The sequence below is a fragment of the Leptodactylus fuscus genome, chromosome 2 (assembly GCF_031893055.1).
Source record: "Leptodactylus fuscus isolate aLepFus1 chromosome 2, aLepFus1.hap2, whole genome shotgun sequence".
In the NCBI taxonomy this organism is placed as follows: Eukaryota; Metazoa; Chordata; class Amphibia; order Anura; family Leptodactylidae; genus Leptodactylus; species Leptodactylus fuscus.
The window spans coordinates 254264844-254281517 of NC_134266.1; the positions used below are offsets into that span (position 1 = coordinate 254264844).

Sequence of the window (16674 nt, forward strand, 5' to 3'; positions counted from 1 at the left end):
AGACCCCAGAGTATAATGATCGGAGACCCAGGGGAGGAGATGAACATAAAACACAATGTTACTTACCTTTCCCAGGCTCCGACACACTCCCTACTGCTTTCGGTCCTCTTCAATGTTAGTACAGGTCAGAGTTGTGACGCATAATGACGCATAATGACGCCGGCCCAGCCCACGTAACGTATGGGACAATACCAAAGGTGCCCGAAGACTGCCGGATGGCAGGAGGGGTAAATAACAGTGTTTTTTTATAATCCATCACCTACTCTGGCCATCCAATCATTATATTCTGGGGTCTGAAAAGACTCTGGAATATAATGATAGCAGTGTTTATTATTATTATTGTTTATTTATATAGAACCTTTAATTCCATGGTGCTTTACATTTGGGGGTTACATACAATACACAGAATATACAGGTACATATCATACTAACAGTGATCGGCTGGCACAGTGGTGTAGAGGGCCCTGCCCGCGAGGGCTTACAATCTATGAGGGAAGGGGGGTAGAGACAGAAGGAGAGGGGGAGACTGTACAGATGGCGGTGCGGTGATAGTGTTATTGGAGGTTGTAGGCCTTCCTGAATAGGTGAGTCTTCAGGGCCTTCTTGAAGCCTGTGATTGTGGGGGTCAGTCTTATGTGTCGTGGTAAGGAGTTCCAGAGTATGGGGGATGCACGGGAGAAGTCTTGGAGACGGTTGTGTGAGGAGCGGATGAGGGCAGAGCGGAGTAGGAGGTCATTGGAGGATCTGAGGTTACGTGTGGGCAGGTAGCAGGAGATTAGGTCAGAGATATATGGAGGGGACAGGTTGTGGATGGCTTTGTATGTTAGCGTTAGTAGCTTGAACTCAATTCGCTGGGCTATAGATAGCCAGTGGAGGGACTGGCAGAGGGGAGCAGCCGATGAAGATCGGGGGGTGAGGTGGGTTAAGCGAGCAGCGCAGTTTAGGGTGGACTGGAGGGGGGCGAGGGTGTTTGCTGGGAGTCCATGCAGAAGGGTGTTGCAGTAGTCTAAGCGGGAGATTATGAGGGCCTGGACGAGCATCTTGGTAGTTTCTGGGGTGAGGAAGGAGCGGATTCGGTGGATGTTCTTGAGCTGGAGGCGACAAGAGGTGTTGAGGGTTTGAATATGTGGTTTGAAGGATAAGTCGGAATCCAGGGTTACCCCAAGGCATCGGGCCTGTGGGACAGGGGTAAGTGGGGTTCCATTAACTTTGATAGATGGGTCAGGTGGAGGGGCCATACAGGATGGGCTGAAGATGACAAAATCTGTTTCTCCATGTTGAGTTTGAGAAAGCGGGAGGAGAGGAAGGAGGCTACGGCCGCTAAACAATCTGGAATTCTGGCCAGCAGGGAGGTAATGTCTGGTCCAGAGATGTAGATTTGGGTGTCGTCGGCATAACAGTGGTACTGAAAGCCATGAGATTCTATGAGTTGGCCCAGGCCAAGGGTGTAGATGGAGAACAGGAGGGGTCCTAGGACGGAGCCTTGGGGGACACCTACAGAGAGAGGGCGAGGTGAGGAGGTGGTGTGCGAGTGGGAGACGCTGAATGTGCGGTCAGTGAGGTATGAGGAGATCCAGGAATGGGCCAGGTCTGAGATACCAAGGGATGAGAGAATTTCTAACAGGAGGGAGTGGTCAACTGTGTCAAAGGCAGAGGAGAAGTCGAGGAGGAGGAGGACAGAGTAATGGCGCTTGGCTTTGGAGGTTAGCAGGTCATTGGTGACTTTTGTTAGGGCAGTTTCAGTGGAGTGCCGGGGTCTGAAGCCTGACTGAAGTCTGTCAAAGAGCAGGTTGGATGAGAGATAGAAGGAGAGTTCTGAGTGGACGTGTTGCTCAAGAAGTTTTGAGGCGTACGGGAGCAGTGAGATGGGACGATAGTTGGCAGGGGAGGACGGGTCGAGGGACGGTTTCTTAAGTATAGGAGTGACAGTGGCGTGTTTGATGGCTGAGGGGAAGGATCCATTGGTTAGGGATAGATTGAAGAGATGGATTAGGGCTGGAGTGATAACTTCAGTGAGCATGGGGATGAGATGTGATTGAATCGGGTCGAGCGTGCAGGAGGTGAGGTGGGATTTGGAGATTAGGGAGGAGAGTTTTTCATCAGTGATGGAGGAGAAACAGGTCAGGGATGGGGAGCAGCGAGTAGTTGGGTGGATGGATTGTCGGGGGAGTAGGGTGAGGCTGTCTCTGATGGTGTCAATTTTAGTTTTAAAGTAGGAGGCGAAGTCGTCAGCTGAGATAAGTGATGTCGGAGGGGGGGCGGGAGGACGGAGGAGGGAGTTGAAGGTGGAGAATAGTTGTTTGGGGTTGCGAGAGAGTGCGGATATGAGTGTGGTGAAATAGACCTGCTTGGCGGCGGTGAGTGCGTTCTTAAATGTGAGAACTGCCTCTTTGTACCTGAGGAAGTCCTCCTGGGAGTGGCTTTTCTTCCAGAGGCGCTCTGCAACCCGCGAGGCACGTCTCAGTTTTTTAGTCTGGCCGGTGTGCCAGGGTTGTCTATTGGTTGGTCGGGCTCTGGAGTTTGTGTAGGGGGCTACAGAATCAAGGGCTGAGGTAATGGTGGTATTATAGAAGGCAGCAGCGGCATCTGTGTCCAGGATTGAGGATATGTCAGCGAGTGGTAGGAGAGAGTCTGAGAGGGTGCAGGTGTCAAGGCGGTTGAGGTTCCTGCGGGGGTGTGGTGGTTTAGAGTGGGGGGTCCGTTGGAGAAGAGAGAGCAGAGAGCGTTAGCAGGTTGTGGTCAGAGAGCGTGGATGGAGAGTTAGAGAGGTTGCATATGGAGCAGAGGCGGGTGAATATTAGGTCTAGTGTGCCCCCCTTTATGTGGGTGGCAGAAGAGGACCAGAGGGAGAGACCAAAGGAGGTGGTGAGGGACAAGAGACTGGAGGCGGAAGGGTGGTCTGTGTTAATGGGGATGTTGAAATCCCCCATGATGATGGTGGGGGTGTCTGTAGATAGGAAGTGTGTGAGCCAGGTGGTGAAGTGGTCGATAAAGGCAGCGGTAGGTCCTGGCGGTCGGTATATGACGGCCAGTCGGAGGTTGGCGGGTGAGTAGATACGAACAGAATGCACTTCAAAGGAGGGGGGGGCTAAGGGCAGGTAGCGCCTGGATAGGGGCAAATGAACACTTGTCTGACAGGAGGATGCCTACGCCTCCGCCAGGTTTGTTGTTGGGGCGGGGAGTATGTGAGAATTGCAGACCTCCATAGGTGAGTGCAGCGGGGGAGGCTGTGTCTGAGGGTGTCAGCCATGTTTCAGTGAGACCAAGAAATGTAAAATCATTGAGAATGAAAAGGTCGTGGATGTAGGTAAGTTTATTACAAACGGAGCGGGCATTCCATAGTGCACCAGGGAGGGCAGGGGGAGGGGTAGGAGTGAGTGAGATTGGTTTGAGATTTCGGGGGTTCTGTGCTCTAGCGCCAGTTGTGGGGAAACGGCTGACAGTGGAGATTTGCTGTGGAGGTGCAGGGTTTATTGGGGTTTTGCGGGCATGCAGCTTCACTTACCGATCCCCACTCCTGCTCAGCTCATAGTCGCCGCTGCTTCCCAGGTGGCCGTTAGCAGGAGCAAGGATTGGTAAGTAAATAGGGCCAGATACCTGCTGGGGTTATGCACCAGGGGGACTCCTAATGTCCCGGGCCCTGTGGCAGCTGCTACCTCGGTATTTAAGTCTACAAGTACGCCAGAATTTCAAACAGCATTCAATACTTTGGAAAATCTGGTCGAGTTAAAGTCTGTCTAGAGTAAGTTTGCAAAGACTGTTTTAATTCATGTGCCCCAGTGTTTTATATGTGGACAGAAGGTCAGTTTCTCCATTCATTCCCTACGAGTCTCACATCGATGCTCTCAAAAGGAATGAATTCAGAAACGCACTTCCTATCCACATACAAGACACTGGGGAAAATGAATAGTAAATTAGCAGCATCTCCTGTCCTCTGTGTGCCAGAAACTCACATGTATCCCAGCGAAGAGCTAGCACAGATCCGACTTACAATTTATACCAGTTTCTGCTGCAAATCATAGTAAGGGCTAATCCCACTATGGGACGCATAGGGTTAAGTGTTTATAGGTATAGCTTGTTACTATCCTTGTCATGGCAGGAGTTATTTTCGGGTTCGTGGGGCAAGTTTCCTAGGGTGAGTACAGGGATACTTAGGCGAATTGGTAAACCTCCTAGGACATTGCACGGGGTAAGATCAAAACAATTTATATCTTTACCCTGTGATGTCACCCTTTACCAGTGTTACCGGATATAAGTACATTATATTCCCTCACATTATTAGTGTATTGTATTGTTCTGTTTTTAGGGGTTTATATTAAATGTTAAGTTTTAATGGTATTTATTCATCAGTGCTGGTTTTGATTGTATTTTTTCTGGTGATAGTGGTTTGTTATCTCATATCGGGGAACGGACCTATTGATTTTGGTACACCTTTGCTGTATTTGGTTATTCATTCTATCTATCTAAGAAGAGCTGTAATGTCCCGCTCCCCTCTCGGCACTAATCTGCGGCCCGCTAGGGAGTCCAATTGCTCATATAATATACTGCAATACAACTGTATTGTAGTATACTGTAAATTCCATTCACTTCTACACGCTGCCTATGGTATTGTGTAATTGGACCATACTAATGAAAGGCCTGTAAGCATTCAATAGGGATCAAGCTATCATAGCAAACAGCTCACTCTCTCCAATGTTTGGGGGATGGCGATCAGGACCAATATGTCCTGACGTTTAGAAGCCTCAGTTGCTATAGACCGAGGTATCTAAAAGGTGCCTTGGTCTATAGCCTAAAAATAGGTCAACGACAGGGAAATCCTACTAATATTATAAATGTGAAAGTTTGTGTGTTTGGATGTTTGGATGTTTGTGAGTTTGGATGTTTGTTCCTCAATCACGCTAAAACGCCTGGACGGATTTGCGTGCAATTTTCCACAAACATAGTTTTCCCTCAGGATTGAGTCACAGGCTACTTTTGGTGCCACTAAACAACATGGCTTCCTAGCAGGCGACTCACAAAAGCAGGACTCCTAGCCCCAGCTATAGACTCACACACACTGCCTGGCATTTCCTGCCTCAACCTGCCTGCACACTCCTTACTGTCACCTCAGGAGTAGCCCTCACTCTACTCACTCACATAACACATCACATTGTCTGTATCACTACATACACAATACAACACATCACATTGTAATTACATGTATCTCCTATCACTGCTATATACAGTACCTGATACATATATACTCATGTACACAGGCTGTATATACTATATAATTACATGTATTACCTACCACTGATATATACAGTACCTGATACATATATATACTCCTGTACACAGGCTGTATATACTATATAAAACAGTGCCTGATACATATATACTCCTGTACACAGGCTGTATATACTATATAATTACATGTATTACCTATCACTGCTATATACAGTGCCTGATACATATATACTCCTGTACACAGACTGTATATACTATATATTACATGTATCTCCTATCACTGCTATATACAGTACCTGATACATATATACTCCTGTACACAGGCTGTATATACTATATATTACATGTATCTCCTATCACTGCTATATACAGTACCTGATACATATATACTCCTGTACACAGGCTGTATATACTATATATTACATGTATCTCCTATCACTGCTATATACAGTACCTGATACATATATACAACTGTACACAGGCTGTATATACTATATATTACATGTATCTCCTATCACTGCTATATACAGTGCCTGATACATATATACTCCTGTACACAGGCTGTATATACTATATAATTACATGTATCTCCTATCACTTGCTATATACAGTACCTGATACATATATACTCCTGTACACAGGATGTATATACTATATATTACATGTATCTCCTATCACTGCTATATACAGTACCTGATACATATATACTCCTGTACACAGGCTGTATATACTATATATTACATGTATCTCCTATCACTGCTATATACAGTACCTGATACATATATACTCCTGTACACAGGCTGTATATACTATATAATTACATGTATTACCTACCACTGATATATACAGTACCTGATACATATATATACTCCTGTACACAGGCTGTATATACTATATAAAACAGTGCCTGATACATATATACTCCTGTACACAGACTGTATATACTATATATTACATGTATCTCCTATCACTGCTATATACAGTACCTGATACATATATACTCCTGTACACAGGCTGTATATACTATATATTACATGTATCTCCTATCACTGCTATATACAGTACCTGATACATATATACTCCTGTACACAGGCTGTATATACTATATATTACATGTATCTCCTATCACTGCTATATACAGTACCTGATACATATATACAACTGTACACAGGCTGTATATACTATATATTACATGTATCTCCTATCACTGCTATATACAGTGCCTGATACATATATACTCCTGTACACAGGCTGTATATACTATATAATTACATGTATCTCCTATCACTTGCTATATACAGTACCTGATACATATATACTCCTGTACACAGGCTGTATATACTATATATTACATGTATCTCCTATCACTGCTATATACAGTACCTGATACATATATACTCCTGTACACAGACTGTATATACTATATATTACATGTATTACCTATCACTGCTATATACAGTGCCTGATACATATATACTCCTGTACACAGGCTGTATATACTATATAATTACATGTATCTCCTATCACTGCTATATACAGTACCTGATACATATATACTCCTGTACACAGGCTGTATATACTATATAATTACATGTATTACCTATCACTGATATATACAGTACCTGATACATATATACTCCTGTACACAGGCTGTATATACTATATAAAACAGTGCCTGATACATATATACTCCTGTACACAGGCTGTATATACTATATAATTACATGTATTACCTATCACTGCTATATACAGTGCCTGATACATATATACTCCTGTACACAGACTGTATATACTATATATTACATGTATCTCCTATCACTGCTATATACAGTACCTGATACATATATACTCCTGTACACAGGCTGTATATACTATATATTACATGTATCTCCTATCACTGCTATATACAGTACCTGATACATATATACTCCTGTACACAGGCTGTATATACTATATATTACATGTATCTCCTATCACTGCTATATACAGTACCTGATATATACAGCCTGTGTACAGGAGTATATATGTACTATATAATTACATGTATCTCCTATCACTTGCTATATACAGTACCTGATACATATATACTCCTGTACACAGGCTGTATATACTATATATTACATGTATCTCCTATCACTGCTATATACAGTACCTGATACATATATACTCCTGTACACAGACTGTATATACTATATATTACATGTATTACCTATCACTGCTATATACAGTGCCTGATACATATATACTCCTGTACACAGGCTGTATATACTATATAATTACATGTATTACCTATCACTGCTATATAGAGTACCTGATACATATATACTCCTGTACACAGGCTGTATATACTATATAATTACATGTATCTCCTATCACTGCTATATACAGTACCTGATACATATATACTCCTGTACACAGGCTGTATATACTATATATTACATGTATCTCCTATCACTGCTATATACAGTACCTGATACATATATACTCCTGTACACAGACTGTATATACTATATATTACATGTATTACCTATCACTGCTATATACAGTACCTGATACATATATACTCGTGTACACAGGCTGTATATACTATATATTACATGTATCTCCTATCACTGCTATATACAGTACCTGATACATATATACTCCTGTACACAGACTGTATATACTATATATTACATGTATCGCCTATCACTGCTATATACAGTGCCTGATACATATATACTCCTGTACACAGGCTGTATATACTATATATTACATGTATCTCCTATCACTGCTATATACAGTACCTGATACATATATACTCCTGTACACAGGCTGTATATACTATATAATTACATGTATCTCCTATCACTGCTATATACAGTACCTGATACATATATACTCCTGTACACAGGCTGTATATACTATATAATTACATGTATCTCCTATCACTGCTATATACAGTGCCTGATACATATATACTCCCGTACACAGGCTATATATACTATATAATTACATGTATCTCCTATCACTGCTATATACAGTACCTGATACATATATACTCCTGTACACAGGCTGTATATACTATATATTACATGTATCTCCTATCACTGCTATATACAGTACCTGATACATATATACTCCTGTACACAGGCTGTATATACTATATAATTACATGTATCTCCTATCACTTGCTATATACAGTGCCTGATACATATATACTCCTGTACACAGACTGTATATACTATATAATTACATGTATTACCTATCACTGCTATATACAGTGCCTGATACATATATACTCCTGTACACAGGCTGTATATACTATATAATTACATGCATTACCTATCACTGCTATATACAGTACCTGATACATATATACTCCTGTACACAGGCGGTATATACTATATAATTACATGTATCTCCTATCACTGCTATATACAGTACCTGATACATATATACTCCTGTACACAGGCTGTATATACTATATATTACATGTATCTCTTATCACTGCTATATACAGTGCCTGATACATATATACTCCTGTACACAGACTGTATATACTATATATTACATGTATCTCTTATCACTGCTATATACAGTGCCTGATACATATATACTCCTATACACAGGCTGTATATACTATATATTAAATGTATCTCCTATCACTGCTATATACAGTACCTGATACATATATACTCCTGTACACAGGCTGTATATACTATAGATTACATGTATCTCCTATCACTGCTATATACAGTACCTGATACATATATACTCCTGTACACAGGCTGTATATACTATATATTACATGTATCTCCTATCACTGCTATATACAGTACTTGATACATATATACTCCTGTACACAGACTGTATATACTATATAATTACATGTATCTCCTATCACTGCTATATACAGTACCTGATACATATATACTCCTGTACACAGGCTGTATAACACATCACATTGTCTGTATCACAACATACACAATATAACACATCAAATCACATTTGCTAGCCCACCAAACTTTTTAAAGCACTTTTACAGTTTCACACGTCTGTGTCCGCCCAATACTCAACTCACCGCAGACGAAGTCGCGGGTAAAAGCTAGTTGTAGATAATGCCTTTAAAAAAGACCTGTCACCAGGTACAAAATGCTAAATGACATCTAGTACATCATTTGTTTGCTGCTGTGCCTCTGAAAAATATGGTGTTTGTTTGTGAAATCAAAAGATATGGCCCCGAGAGTAATCACCCACTTGGAAAATAAAAATTAATTTACCGTACATTTAACCCACCAGCGGTCTATATTTGAGGAACAGGTGGAAGTATTTAAAAAAAATGGATATAATTTAGACTTTAGATTCTCTTTCATTACACATTCCCTGGATACAGAATTATTAATCTCAATATCTCACCTTTTTTCACTAGTTTTTCTTTGCTACATTCAAAGGCAGTATTATTCTGAGACTCCAGCAAACCTGAAATGACATGATCAGAAGTAAAAATCTTCAGCACTTATCTACCATACAACATTTAGAGAAAAAAAAATCCGGTAAATCACTAGAATTGGTTATTCCTTTGGAGAATAAAGCTACATGCACTGCAGAACGGACAAGAACAAAAGATCTGTCCTAGGTTTTGCCTCCAGATGGATCCGTGATAATACATGGGTGTGTTAAAGTGTAACTAAACTTACAGACAACTTGTGATTTCTGACAGTACATTTATCATTAAAGGGATTCTACCATTAAAACCTTTTTTTGTGGATAAGACGTCGGAATAGCCTTTAGAAAGGCTACTTGTCTCTTACCTTTAGACGTGGTCTCCGCCGCGCCGTTCCTTAGAAATACCGGTTTTTACTGGTATGCAAATGAGTTCTCTCGCAGCGATGGGGGCGGGTCCCAGCACCCAAACAGTGATGGGGGCATCTCCACCGCTGCCAGAGAAGCGTCTCCAGCGCCGCCTCCTTCTTTGTCCGCAGCGTCATCTTCAATGTCTTCTTCCGGCACAGGCTTGTAACGGTAGAATCCCTTTAATACATTTTGTAATATACTTTTATTAACACATTTTGTCTCCTTTCTGTGAAACCCTGTATTTTTTTTCACTCTTTCCATTGCTTCTGTATGGAGAGCTGTTCCTGCATCTCACTGAATGTTACTGTGTATGGGAGCAGGGACAAGGGATGTACAAACTTGCTTTCTGTGTCATATGAAAAAGGAGATTCTTTTCTTTCCTCCTCTTTCATATGACACAAAAAGCAAGTTTGAACGTTTTATAATGTCAGAGATATACGGTAACTGTTTGAAGTGACCCTCCCCCACCCCCATTTTATCTACCTCTACTCCCATTCACAGTAACATTCAGTAAGAGGCAGGAGCAGCTTTCAATACAGAAGCAAAGAGTGAAAAATGAAGGATTTCACAGAAAGGGTACAAAATACATGAAGTATATTACAAAATATATTAATGACACAAATACTGCCAGAAAATCAAAAGTTGGCCGAAAGATTAGTTATACTTTAAGGCCTTGCAGCTCCTTAACCCTTTCCCGACATCCACCGGAGATGGGCGGCCGCCATAGCCGCCGGGTGTCTACTGTGTTACACAGTAGACAGCCAGCGCTAATGCGTCCGATCGGTCCCCGGACCGATCGGAGGCATTAACCCCTCCGAAGCCTCGGTCAAAGGCGCCAGAGGCGCCATTTTCTCGGCAGCGCATGGGCGCCGCCATTTTGCCGGTGATTGCTGGGGCCTGGAGCAAGCTCTAGGACCGACGTCACGTTTCCATGACAGCCTGGAGCTTTTTAAAGGCTCCCGGCCAGTCTGCAGCATCTTTCTTTTGCAGGCTGCTCTATGCAGCCTGCAAAAGAAATGATGTTTTTTTGCAATGCATCAGCATTGTAATGCATTGCATTAGTGATCAGACCCCCTGGGGTTCAAGACACCTAGGGGGTCTAATAAATGCAAAAAAAAAAAAAAAAAAAAAAAAGTAAAAAAAAAATATACATTTTTTTTAAATAGTATTAAAAATTTAAATCACCCCCCTTTCCCTAGAACACATATAAAAGCAGTTAAATACTGTGAAACACATACATGTTAGGTATCCCCATGTCCGAAATCGCCCGCTGTACAAATCTATAAAAATATTTTTCCTGTTCGGTAAACGCCGTAGTGGGAAAAATAGTCAAAAGTGCCAAACCGCCGTTTTTTTCACTGTTTTGATTCTGATAAAAATTAGAAGAAAAAGTGATCAAAGCAATAACATTTCCCGAAAATGGTAGAACTAAAAAGTACACCCGGCCCCGCAAAAAAAGACGCCCTATGCATCCCCGTACACGGAAATATAAAAGAGTTACGGCTGTCAGAATATGGCGACTTTTAGAAAAAAAATTTTTAACACAGTTTTGGATTTTTTAAAGGGGTTAAAATGTAAATAAAACCATATAAATTTGAAATCCCCGGAATCGTACCAAAACACAGAACACAGGGGACATGTAATTTTGGCTGCACAGTGAACGCCGTAAAACCAAAGCCCGTCATAAAGTCGCAGAAATGCATATTTTCTTCAAATCCACCCCATTCTTAATTTTTTTCCAGCTTGCCAGTACATTACACAGAATAATTAATGGTGGCACCATGAAGAAAAATTTGTCCTGCAAAGATTAAGACCTCATATTAAGACCTCTCTGGGAGCAGAGAAATAAAAAAGTTATGGGGTTTAGGAGGGGAGTCAAAAACGAAAATCAAAAAATGCCATCGGTGGGAAGGGGTTAAAGAGTACAACTCCCTCCTAAGTTTGGAAGAACTTCCACTACATGCTGAAAATGAGTCCAAACACAATAAAACTTATCCCCTACTCCAAAGAAGGAAACTACAAACTCACAAGATTGGTCTTCCTCGATAATTTCCTCAATAATAACATCAGGGCTGCTCAAGGTTTGAGATTCTTGAAAGGTATGGAGGTTCTTTCCTGACGTCAGTTGACTGGTTGTGTCCATCTTGTAGTCGTCTGTCTTCATATACCCAATATCAGATTCACACTCTTCACGCATCAAATCTTTAGCACAACTCTTAAGACGCAGTCTGGTGTTTCGGGGTTTTGGCTTGACATCTAAGTGCTGAGAATCCTTAACTATTTCAATCCTGCTAGGTGTGGACTGGCACCTAATAGAGAATAAGCGTAATGTCAAAAATCCTACTAATATTATAAATGTGGAAGTTTGTGGGTTTGGATGTTCCTCAATCACTCAAAAACGGCTGAATGGATTTGCCTGAAATTTGCCACATACATAGATACTTTTTATCCTGGTAAATGACGTCCCTACACGACTGCTATGTAGGAATTTAGGTTCACACAACACTAAAGGACCTGTGATGATTTCATTACAGGTCCTTGAGCCGTACTCTGATAGGATCAGGCTTTGCGGTGGGCGGAGCTGCATGCTAATTTGTGGGCAGAGCTATATTGGATGAAGCTGAACACTGTGAAAGCTGAAGAAAATGGAGTCTCATGGAAGATCAGGAGACTACAGAACATGCAGGCTGTGTCTGGACATGAGGAGTATAATGGGTGTAGAGTTTCAGTGAATATGACGGGGAATGTGTTGTTCTGCCTCTGATGGGGAGGGGGGAGAACTGTGGCACACTACAGCAACATCCATTAAGCCGTTTGTAACATAGAAGCTGCTCAGACACTCTTACACAAGACAACCCCTGTAATCCAAATTGCCAGATGTAGCAGAGCTGAGACAGCGCGGTAGCAGTTTGTGTGTGTAACACGAGGCTATGTGCTGTTTGGGCTCTGCTGGGGGGGAAGGGCGAACTGTGTCAAAGTTCAACAGCAGCCATTCAGCCGTGTCTTAACAAAGACGCTACTAGGACACTCACAGAAGACAACCCCTCGATCCAAATTGCTAAATGTAGCAGAGCTGAGGCACGCAGTAGCACAGCTTGCTCTGCTCTCCGTAGGGATGTACATACAGCTGCGTCTGCTACGCATATGCACAGATATAGCAGAGCTGAGACGCGGACACAGGCGGATCATCGCGAACCGCATTTCGCTAAATATAGGCGGCTCATTGCCAACAACAACCCCCCAGACGAAGTTGCGATACTGCTGGAAAGCCAACAGTGTGCTGAATTCAGCACACTGTTGGCTTTCCTGATCTGTGCCCCGGGTAAAGCGCTTTCAGTCCCAGTACTGTAGTTCTTTACAGTCAGAAGGGCGTTCCTGACAGTCGGTCAGGAACGTCCTTCACTTCAGCAGCGCCTATAGCACTGTACTGTGTGAGCGGGGAGGAACGCCCCCTCCCTCTGCTCACAGTGCTCGTACATAGACAAGTATTATAAGGAGGGGAGGGGGCGTTCCTCCCCGCTCACACTGTACAGCACGATAGGCGCTGCTTTGAAGAAGGATGTACCTGACAGACTGTCAGGAACGCCCTTCTGACTGTAAAGAGCTACAGTACCGGCACCGCTAGCTTTTTACCCGGGGCACAGATCGAGAAAGCTGACAGTGCGCTGAATTCAGCGCACTGTTGGCTTTCCAGCAGTATATAGAACTGCCTGTGCCCCAAACCATGAAAGGTCTTCTTTAAAGATTCCGATGTCATGGCAAATAAAAGTATTTATTTTCTTGAAAGTTTAGCATTTTTGTAATGGTATTAAAATATGAAGAAAAAAAATTATTGTTCTGCTATTATGCAGAACAATTGGTCCTGCGGAAAAAAGCCCTAATACATGTCTAGGAAAAATAAAATACAAAAAAAAAAAAAGTTATGGCTTTTGGAAGGTGGGGAGTAAAAAAGAAACCTCGCATGTATTGTACAGATGTTAGAGTTACGTGCCTGGCCAATATTGGAGCAATAGAACATATGAAAAGGGGAGAAAAAAAAAAAAAAAGCATATTATCCGTATTGTACTTACGCAGGACTGTAAACACTAGCAATTGTTCCCAGATTGTCAAGGCTTTTTATTGTGTCACCGTCTATACTGAAACTGTGAAGGATAAAGAAACGTGAATTCCATAAAATGCCATTTACAACAATTCTCCAACTTCTCACAATCCATTTGTTAGATGGGACCCTTGACTATAAGCTGATCACATTCCTTCTCCTGCAACCCCCTTTCCCACATTCAGCTGCTCTTTGTGATGAAACATAGTAGCAAGTGCTCGATTTTCCTGCAGCACCCCCACAGGGAAGATGAAGTATTACACAGTGTCCCCTCAAATCAATGGGTTGTCTATGTAACACAGGACAGGACAGGTCCTCCAGAGTGACAGATGCTCTTTAACCCTTTCCCGACATCCGCCATAATAGTACGGCGCATGCCGGGTGTGTAACTATGGCGACCTCCCGGGAGCGGTATTGCTCTCAGTGTGTCAAGAGTGGGAGAAGAGAATCGTGCTGACAATTCAACACAATGGGCAGCACTGTGAGCACATCCTTTAGTGGGTTACTATTGTTGCTCCATGTCACAAACGTGTCAATAACGCGATAATGAATAAAGCTATGGTACAAATGAGCACACCATTGTTTTTCTTGTGCAATTCTCCATGTGTTTGATGTCTCACATGACCCACTTCCCATTGGAAAAAGTAAAGTTGAATCCAAAACGGTGGCTTTGCAAATGGCCGCCACCCAGCCTCAAATGTTTCCCCCTCTCGTGTACTAATATATCACAAACGGCAAGGCGATATCAGCAACCACTTCCATTTTATCTGGGTGTATCCATACTTATGGCCCACACTGTATTGTTGAACCTCACTCAAACGTCATCCAAATAGTTACTGAAGCCACCCCCGTTCCAATATCTGTATACTCCACCCTGTAGTAAGGAAAAGTACGATGCATCCTGCAGTACACTGCACTTGATCTTAATTTTGGGGTACACAGTGATCTTGGGTACATTCATGACAAGAAAAGACCAATACTATAAAACACATCCTACCGTCCTAACGCTGAGTTCACACCAGCGTTTGGGTCTCCGTATCAGGTTTCTGGCAGAAGATGGAAACCTGGCAGACCGAGTCCGGCCGTGAGCGTTTTATACTCTCCGCGGCGAAACCGTTTTTTTTTTAAACTGGACACAGAGTAATGCATTTCCGACTCTGTGTCCGGTTAAAAAAAAAACGGTTTCGCCGTGGAGAGCATAAAACGCTCACCAGCGCTCATGGCCAGACACTTTTCAAACCCACTCAATTGAATGGGTTTGAAAGATGCCGGCAGGTTTCTGTCTCCTGCCCAGCTTTGTGCAGGAAACGGAAACCTGCAGAACGAAGACCCCGGGTGCAGATGTGAACGAGCCCTAAAGAGCCACGTATGTACAAAATAATAATATGTACGTGTATGGTGTGGGCGGGTGGAATTCTTGTTGGTAATTGTAAACCAAGAATATCTCCAAACAAGTCTTACTAGTACTACAGAGATATGTAATGCTATATAATACTGTTCACACCTAGTAAAATAGTTTCGATGACCATCTACATACTGTCCACCAATAACAGGATTCCCTTGTAGTCACAGCTGGGATTGCCTTCTTTTTTTTTTCTTTTTTTTTTCTTCAGGGTTTATACAGATCACATTTTATGTGTAAACTGTATTTTATTGAAAATTTTACAACAAAATAAAAGGAACAGACAGACAAAACCACAAAGTATAGCAAAAATGCAAAATGAGGACCAACCATGGGCAGGTCTAATGGCACGGGAACAACCACACATGGGATTGCCTCCTTTTACTTTTTTTTTTACTTTACTGTTTTTTTATTCTATTCTTTTATTATTATTGTAAAATACTTGAGAAACGCTACCTTATATCAGGAAACTTTTTCAGAGACTCCACTGCGTCTTTGTCTTGAAAACCCATTTCCAGGTCTAACACGAGCTGAAAAACAACAAAACATTGACGTAATACAATCCAAATAAAGAATAAAGTGTAAGAATACAACATTATGTAGACAAGTAACATCCCATTTGCATGTAAAGGCGATTACGTTCACTCCGCATCAACTATATACACATGTTCTCAGGGTATAAGATATCTTTCTAGAAAAAAATAACATTTTGAACAATATACCAAATGCTCTGGGAGGGCAAAATGGAGTATACTTACTTGATCCAGATTACAGTACATGGTCATCAATGGTGACTGCTTTAGACCATCAGCAAATGCAATTCTAGTCTCCAAACACTTTTTCTGCTTCTCCATGTTCTTGACAGCGTTCTGCAGCGTTATAGCATGCATTTCACTGACTGTTCTTAATTCAGTAAGTAGATCGGATTTCCTAGGAAAAAGTAACAATAAAATAATTCCGACTTCATATTGTAAATATTACAGCTCACCTACTTCCCCTCTGCACAAGACACAGAGCATGCCCTCAATAATCTCTGTTAGAAGGCAATGAGTTATTCAGTCAAACTTCTATGGTCTGTTGTAAAGTATACTGTCACGTACAATGTTCAGCT

The 16674-nt window shown here is 42.0% G+C and overlaps 1 protein-coding gene across 1 annotated transcript in view; it reads right to left on the bottom strand.

Annotated features, from left to right (window-relative positions):
- The window catches only part of RNF17 (ring finger protein 17), a 66605-nt gene extending 50152 nt beyond the window's left edge, over positions 1-16453 (bottom strand). Inside the window, exons 1-6 of the mRNA XM_075266056.1 lie at positions 16322-16453; positions 16020-16093; positions 14133-14204; positions 12087-12371; positions 10144-10145; positions 9625-9687 (exon numbers count right to left, since the gene is read on the bottom strand). Coding sequence (XP_075122157.1) covers positions 9625-9687; positions 10144-10145; positions 12087-12371; positions 14133-14204; positions 16020-16093; positions 16322-16453 — 628 coding nt within the window. The remainder of the gene's footprint in view (positions 1-9624; positions 9688-10143; positions 10146-12086; positions 12372-14132; positions 14205-16019; positions 16094-16321) is intronic.
- Positions 16454-16674: the final 221 nt, after the last annotated feature.